Here is an 8,399-nt window from a genome sequence, read left to right as displayed (position 1 = left end):
AAACATTTATAATTAAAAAAATCAAAATTTGTAAATAAAACTGCAGATCTGTAGCTCACTGGTCTGAAAAAAAAAAATGTGATGGCTGACCATTTTCCAGACCAGTAAGCCACTGATGTAAAGTGATTTTAAATATCAATTACATGAAGGTTTATTGTCTATTTTAATTGTTATAGTATCAAAGGGTTAAAAAATATATCCAAATAATTTAAAGGGCAAATATACCAGCATTGTGTTGATCTTTGTTTGTGAAATATACTTGTCCTACCGGCTCTGGAATTACGGGTCCTGGTTCATCTAAAAAATATAAAAAAAAAAAAAAAAAAAAAAAAAATCAACAGTTAATTACTTTTAGAATCTAACTTGTTAATATAATACATTTAAATGTGTGACCAAAAAGATTATTGTCACATTTTTCAATAACATTTTTGTTGTCTTTGCCATAAACTATTTTTACAAAAGCTTTTAAACTTATCTATTCAATGATTCCTACAAATTTATTTTTAACTTATAGATATTAAATTCTGCTCTTACGTTCATTATAAATTATGATTTTTATTAACTAAATGAAAGAATTAAGAAATGCCTGATCTATAATTATAAATGATCGTTTCTATACTATTTCGCAATGCTGTAGGCTATGTAAATACTATACCTGCAGAAGATGCAGCACATCCCATCGTTAAGATTCCATTTCACACTGACCCCATGACTGTCTTAACCATTGGTTTAAATCTAGAATTTCGACTCTCTCTTTCATCTGTGATCAGGACAATGTGACAGCCGTGACATTACACAGAATGAGGTCGATATGAAGTAAACAGTGACCAAATGAATAACCTTTCCTACCAAATCAATTAGTGTATATATATTGGCGACTGGTGTGTATGAAGGGCGATAACTCTGTCATCTCTATGGTTTTGTGCAAAGCAACGATCCACTTCTCGCTTCAAACAAATATATAAAATGAAAATAAAAATTGCATTAAACACACCCAAACATAATAGACTATATGTTGTTTATATTTTTTCAGAAGAATGGAATGTACAAGGCCGTAACTACCATTGAGGCAAGTGAGGCAAATGCCTCACTAACATTTTAGAGCATTGTTAAAATTGAAAAAAAGATTTATTTTTAACTTTAATTAATTATGTTTGTCTTAGTACTAAAATAATACTTTCAATTTTTGTTTCAATTTCTGTAAACCTGTAAATCTTCTGACAATTAAGGTGTGTTTAGAACGCAAGTAAAAAAATAATATTCAAAACTTTAGTTTTAATTCGTTTGTCTGTTTTACGTCCGTTCCAAGATTTTTTCCCTCTTATTGAGATGCCACCACTTGGCAGTATAGGGCTGCAAATTTTAGAGTTATACTCAATATCAATATAATACTGCAACATGGGACCTCGGTATCTTCCGAAGGACAAGTCTTCACACCCCGCAGTGTTCATTCGAACCTTCAACGTAAGGATCAATATTCCTCTGAACCAAACGCTCTAGATAGCCACTACTGAACGCGAACTATAATTTTGGGAAATCCCGTGTCCCCAGAGAACCCCCTCAGAAACTCCTATGGACTTGAGACTCGGGTGGCCCCCAGTTCCATTGCCTCACTAAAACTTTGAGTCTAGTTACGGCCTTGATGTATGGTGCTGTATAAAAAAAAAAAACAAAAACCATTATTTGGAAAGGTAATCTTGCAGCTTGTAAATTCTTTCCGATACAAATTCAAGAATTGCAAGAAATTTAAGAAATTCTAAAACCTTCATATATTTTTCAAATATCTATGCATTTTGTGGGAAGTGATATCAATTCAAGGCCGTAACTAGGCTCAAAATTTTAGTAAGGCAAGGGTTCTGGGCACTCCTAGTCCCAGACGGGGCAAGGGTAGTACCTGATGACCAGTGATGGGGGTTTACAGGCGTGGGGAATTCTGAAACATGGGTATTAGAAAATAAAAGATTTAATTTTAGAAGTTTTTTTTTACGTTTTGAACTGTCGCCCGCATGACACAGTGGTTGGGTGTATGCTCTAGAATTGCAGACTCAGGAGTTGATCCTTACATCATGGGTTCGATTTCCACTGCAAGATGTGGAAAGTGGTCCTTTGGATTAGACCGTAAAAACGATGTCCTGCACAAAAAAATCTCTCACTGTTCAATCATCTTCAGTGACCCTGAAAGCCCTATACAGATTTAACGGCAAGTAGTAGTGTCTCAATATGAATGAAAAATTCTTAGAAGGGATGTTAAACAATTAAACAATTTGCAAAACAAATACTTTGAATCATATTTCACAATGATGCGTTCTAAATGAAAACTAGAGGTACTGTGAGCAGTGAGCTCACTAAATGATACCCCCGCCTCCCATATGGTTATAATGGCAAAGTCCAAGATTTGCTGTGGCCGGGAAACCCAAAATATGTGTCGGATCAAAAAATAAAATAGAAAGTGCACAATGGCAATATGTAAAAAAGATTCTGTGAAAGTTTCATTAAATTTCACTCAGTGGTATAAGAGGAGTTGTGGTTAAAAGATGGGTACCCCAAAGCATAACAGACAGAAGGAAGGACGGACGGAAATACCGATTACAGTACACCCTCCCACTTCTCAAGCGGGGGTATATTGAGGCACCTGGTGAGATGAACGATTTAAAAATTGAAGCAAAAGTTGAAAATATTAATTGAGCATGAAGACACACATAATTCATACGTTCTATGTAAAACTTTTTTTCACTTTTCAGAAAACTCTTAAAATTTAGTGAGGCATTTGCCTCACTTGCCTCAGTGGTAGTTACGGCCTTGCAATTGCGGGGTGAATGTTGGGGATACGCCCCCTTCAGTTCCTATAAGGCCATTCAGGCATTAGTATATAATAACTAAACTAATTAAAATTTTTCAGCGAAAAATCCAACCCTAAATATTGCATATTACATTTCTAATCTTCCTTCCTCTTTTCCCTCCCAAATAATCAATTTAACAGAAAAATCTGTTAAACCCGTCTAGCAGCAATGAGAATGTTTCATTCTCGATCCGCATCTTCTCTAGAATGTAGAAAATTCCGATACGTTATATTGTTATTGCACCCTTAAAGCCGTTAGTCCGTCTGTCTAGCTGTCTTCCACACTTTTAAAAATCTTATTCGATTATTTTTTTTCTGTGCTCTCGATCAAATTCCTCTTATTAATTTCAAGAGATTTAGTATACCATCTATGCATGTATGTTTGATGGTGGTCAGGGGGTCCACAATTCGTTCACATGGCATCTCCTTCTTATGATCGAGGTACTATGAGTATAGTATATGAATGGTGCCCTGTGTGTATAAAATAATGTGCCTATATATTGTTTTGATACTTTAATACTTAAAAAAAAATGAACAGCAAAGGAAGAGAAAAGTACACTTTTCCAACAGCAATAAATAGTACATCTCTTTATGTATTTGCGGAATTATTAAATGCTCACAGAAATTTCTAATGGTTCTCAAAATCAAAAACCGATACACAGAATGACTTTTTATTTATGAAATTTCTATTTTTATAACCACGGCAACACCGTTCATCAAAATCAAAAACCGATATACAGAATTATGTATCTTAGTGTAGTCGTGTGCCAAGTTATATTGAAATCTGTTTCTTTCTATTTTTAGTCTGTAAACAGACCAAAAATTTTTTCAAAAAATCAGACAGACAGACGGACAGACAGACAGACAGACAGACGGACGGACGCTACTCCTCCTACAGTTTTGGTCTTATTAAATAATCAATGATTTCAATATAACTTGGCACACAAGTAGACTATTTCAATATAACACACAAGTAAGGTACATAATTCTGTGTATCGAATTTTTGATTTCGATGAACGATGTTGCCGTGGTTACTAAAAATAGAAATTTCTGTGAAATACTTTCAAAATGCTACTCCTCCTACAGTTTTGGTCTGATTTCAATATAACTTAGCACACAAGAAGACTACACTAAGATACATAATTCGTATATCGATTTTTTATTTCGATGAACGATGTTGCCTTTGTTTCTAAAGATAGAAATTTCTCTGAAATGCTTTCAAAATGCTACACCTCCTACAGTTTTGGTCTGATTTCAATATAACTTGGCACACAAGTAGACTACACTAAGGTACATAATTCTGTGTATCGATTTTTTATTTCGATGAACGGTGTTGCCTTTGTTTCTAAAGATAAAAATTTCTCTGAAATGCTTTCAAAATGCTACACCTCCTACAGTTTTGGTCTGATTTCAATATAACTTGGCACACAAGTAGACTACACTAAGATACACCATTCTGTATATCGATTTTTGATTTCGAGGAATGATGTTGCCATGGTTACTAAAATTGAAAATACTCTGAAAGTTTATTAATAGCTACTCCTACAGCTGTAGTTTTATTGCAGTATCTTGCCACAAAAAGAGCTCAATCAAGCATCATTATTCTATTTATTGCTGTTGTAAAGTTTTAAGTCCCAACTGCTATTTTTGTCTTCATTTGTTATAAGTACAAACCAGTAGAGCTTCAGTCTCGACAGAGACTTCTGGTTCAACTCGAAATTGAAATTACAGTAAAATACTGAATGCCTCTAAAAAGCATAAATAGGAGTTATGCAAAGGCGGATCCAGCCCCCCCCCCCCCCCCCCCCCCCGTTTTAAAATTTTTGTATATAAAACTTGTATGTCCAATATCCTAAAATCAAGGAAAAAACATTTCTTATTTGTAAGAAATTATCTGCTCTCAGGGGCTTCGCCCCCCGACCCCCCAAAAGGACATTGTCTTAGACCCATTGGGAGCTTTCTGTAAAGCCACAAAACCCCCTGCCTTCTACTGCGCCCCCCGTTACGAAATTTTCCTGACTTTCGTAAAATATCAAAATCGTGAAGAAGCCTGGTTTTTCGGCTTACCTCCAGTGCACCAATGTGCCTTCCTATTAGGGGAAGAGCATTTGATTTGGAGGTGGGGTTGCCAGTTTTGTGAATTAAGTATTCTGTCTTCGAAAATGTTGAAAATGAATAATCTATCCGCGAAAGGGAAGGAAATAGATAATCTGCTTCTGATCAGTGAGCTATTTCCCCTTCCGAATTAGATTTAAAAAAATTATTTATTTATTTTGGTTGTCAAACTTTTTTTCAGTGATGAAGAAAAATAAAAAAAATTTTCTTGATCTTGTTGGAAAGAAATATTCTGTCTTTCACCGACAGGAAATTAAAAAAAAAAATCTGACTCGAACCCCCCCCCCCCCTTCAGAATCAAATCGTCGTCCCCTTATTAATCGATTCAGCAAAAACAAATGGGTCAAATCTATAATGCTACAGCGCAGCTAACCGATCTTTTTAAAAGATAAGCTTGAAAGGGATTAAGTTTCAGTGAAAACCTCGATTCCACTAACATTAGCTGTTCCGGGCCGTCAGACATTTATCGGTTTATCCAAATCCGTGTTTATCGTATTTATAGCACCAACGGCATACCATACGTGCACGTTCAGTTTGTAAACATTGATCATCAAACTTTTGGACAGACTCTGTCACTCATGGATGGAAAATAGAAAGTATAAATTGTGGTATTGTACGATTAATTTTTTTTTAAATCTGTCAACAGAATAAGACATTTTTGTGTGTTTTTTTAACAGTGTTTAATTTATAGGCGCCCAGGCCTAGATCTATTGAAGGATTTCGTAATCAGAAATAGGCCTAGGCCTTCTAACTGTTCAGTCTAAGGCTTCTTTCCGTTTACCTAATAACGCTAATATGAACTGATGATATATACGTAATTAATCTTGATTGCTACATGATGATGATCTGCAAATTGAGATTTTTATTAAGAAGTTCTCCAGTCACTATAATAATCTGTTCCCATTGCATGGTTACACATGCATGTACACATATTTATATATAGATTGAGGTTAATATGTGGGACTCACTTTGACCATGTTGACATGTGCAATGGATATTTTTTTTTCACCTAAAATGTTTATAGCAGTTTAACTGTCAGTTGATACATGGTTTCAGTCTAGTGATTAGGCAGGTATAGAAACGAACAAAATCGACATCATATGTCTTATAATTTCTTACAATATTTTTTTTTTTACATATTTTAATGACCCCTAATAAATTTCTGTCTGAATGAAAAAAAATGTATGAGTAGTACAAATTAATTACTATTGAACTTTGAATTGCAGTTATATTATTGTTGCTTTAATAAATTCCCACATTACATGTCCTGACTCTGGCATGATCATGAGTATAATGATCAAGTAATTTCATATTATAAGTGCATGGTATTCTGGGTTACGCTGCACTTTAATGAGTATGTTCACATTGCTCAGTACATTTAATTTAAAAGGTATTAATTTTTAGATGAAATAATAAAAATGTAAATTAAAAATAGCTAGGTTACTGTCACTAACTCTGACCAAGGCCATTTTGCTGCATAGCTTTTGTTAAAACTAGTCTTTTAATAAAGTTTTATTGCATGGCTATGTTTACCAAACATATTGATATTCAAAGTACATAGAAAAGTGAATATGTAGAGGAGGAAATTGTTATATTTGTTTACTGTAATCACTAGCTGTCAAAGCTTTGTAGTGTGGAAGTTACATAATGTAGGTAACAGATAGACAAGATCCCATATGATTTAATGGCAGGGGAGACAGATTTTTTCAGTGTGAGACAGTGAGTGAGTGTGTCAAGGACTAAGGAGAGCAAAGACGGGGGAAATATTAAAATCTTGCCTTGTGATACCTTTGATTAAATTTAATTACATCCTAATGGTCTTTATATTAACAACTATAATATTTAGAATGAAACACAACATATCTTTTAACAGATATGTGCTAATTAAATCCACCTAGATGGCTCTCCAGATAAATGTATTGCTGATTTCCTTTCTCCTCTCGGTGTGTTGGGGTGCCCTACAGGACCAGAGGAACGTTCCTCAGTACCATGAGCTGATAAGACAGGGTCAGGTCAAGCTAACTCAGGGGGAGTCTGAACCCGATTTTATCCACAGATTCAATGGTACCACCATCTTACAGGTCAGAATGAAAAAATAAACCATATATTCTGTTGAATTAAATGTTTTTAAGACTCTGTTGCTCTTCAAACAAATTATGCGACTATATATGGCTAAATAGATTTATTCTCTTTGTGTCGTGAGAATTCTTTAACTTGGTGATTTTTATTTATTAAAGAAAATACTTACATTGGACTCAATGTATGACCAGGCTGTGCTCCTAGAGAAGGAATTTCTGACTGATCTTGGGTCTCGGATCAAAATGTCGGGGGGTTGTGGTGTTGGACTTCAGCTATTACTTGATGGTTTGAAGGAAAGAAGTCTCTGGTCTCTAAAAAGTAAAAACATGTTATCTTGCATATTTATAAGGAGTAATGTATAAGAAATGCATCTCAGTCTCTGAATAAATTTTATGTACTTAAAGAAACAACAAATATTACCAAATAACTTGGTCCTGCAAATTTTGCAGGAACATTTGAATTTTCTTTGACTATAAAGAAGAGTTATTGCCCTTCATTGCAGAATTAAACATATATATATATATATTTGCATTTATAATTTCTGTTTAACATGCTCAAGTTAGAGATATTGTATGTATTTTCAATTTTTCACCTCATCATTAACTTTGTATTTTAGTGCTTGATGCCATAGGAAAAGTTCCCAGTGGTATATTTGATGGTGATTTCATATGGCCCGGTCAGTATGATGAGTGTAATGCAATCAGTCAGGCATTCACAGATAGGATCACTTATAATGAGACTTTCCTGGTTCGAGGGAAATATTTTGTGGCAGGATTGTGGAATCCTTTGGTAAGCTAAGATTTCGCACAAGATTTTTTGAAATTGCAAAAAATTAGACAAACTTGATTCAATGTTTCCAAAGGGTGTTAACTATAGCTTCAGTTTGATTTTTATACCCCCGCTTGAAAAGTGGGAGGGTATATAGTAATCGTTATGTCCGTCCGTCCGTATGTACGTCCGTCTGTTACGCTTTGGGGTACCCATCTCTTATCCGCAACTCCTCTTATACTACTGAGTGAAATTTAATGAAACTTTCACAGAATCATTATTACATATTGCCATTGTGCACCTCCTATTTCACTGTTTTATTCGACACATATTTTAGGTTTCCCATAGCAAAACATGGACATTGCCATTATATTCTTACCTATGACGTCGTGCATATGGCGGCTTCTGAATAACATTTGATAAGGCGAGTTATTCCTCTTTACACGTTACCGTAAAACAATATATAGCAAAACATGGACATTATGGGAGGCAGGGGGTATCATTTAGTGAGCTCATTGCTCACAGTACCTCTAGTTTTCCATTGTAACTCCTCTCTATATGATGATTAGACATGTTTTAAAAATAGATAAAAGAAAAC

General features: G+C 34.6%; 2 protein-coding genes across 2 annotated transcripts in view; both read left to right on the top strand.

The window, feature by feature from the left end:
• The first annotated feature begins 5,463 nt into the window (after positions 1-5,463).
• Positions 5,464-8,399, top strand: part of LOC134251501 (nose resistant to fluoxetine protein 6-like) — a 68,414-nt gene continuing 65,478 nt past the window's right edge. Inside the window, exon 1 of the mRNA XM_062733924.1 lies at positions 5,464-5,550. The gene's annotated coding sequence lies outside the window, so the exon portion shown is untranslated. The remainder of the gene's footprint in view (positions 5,551-8,399) is intronic.
• LOC134251499 (nose resistant to fluoxetine protein 6-like) overlaps positions 6,853-8,399 on the top strand; it is a 35,184-nt gene continuing 33,637 nt past the window's right edge. The window contains exons 1-3 of the mRNA XM_062733921.1: positions 6,853-7,035; positions 7,192-7,351; positions 7,650-7,822. Coding sequence (XP_062589905.1) covers positions 6,853-7,035; positions 7,192-7,351; positions 7,650-7,822 — 516 coding nt within the window. The remainder of the gene's footprint in view (positions 7,036-7,191; positions 7,352-7,649; positions 7,823-8,399) is intronic.

Source organism: Saccostrea cucullata, unplaced genomic scaffold (assembly GCF_032062105.1).
Source record: "Saccostrea cucullata isolate Sc308-1 unplaced genomic scaffold, CSIRO_AGI_Scuc_v1 ctg11549, whole genome shotgun sequence".
Lineage (NCBI taxonomy): Eukaryota > Metazoa > Mollusca > Bivalvia > Ostreida > Ostreidae > Saccostrea > Saccostrea cuccullata.
The sequence above is the reverse complement of the archived record's forward strand: the minus strand, read 5'-3'. Positions and strand labels throughout refer to the sequence as shown.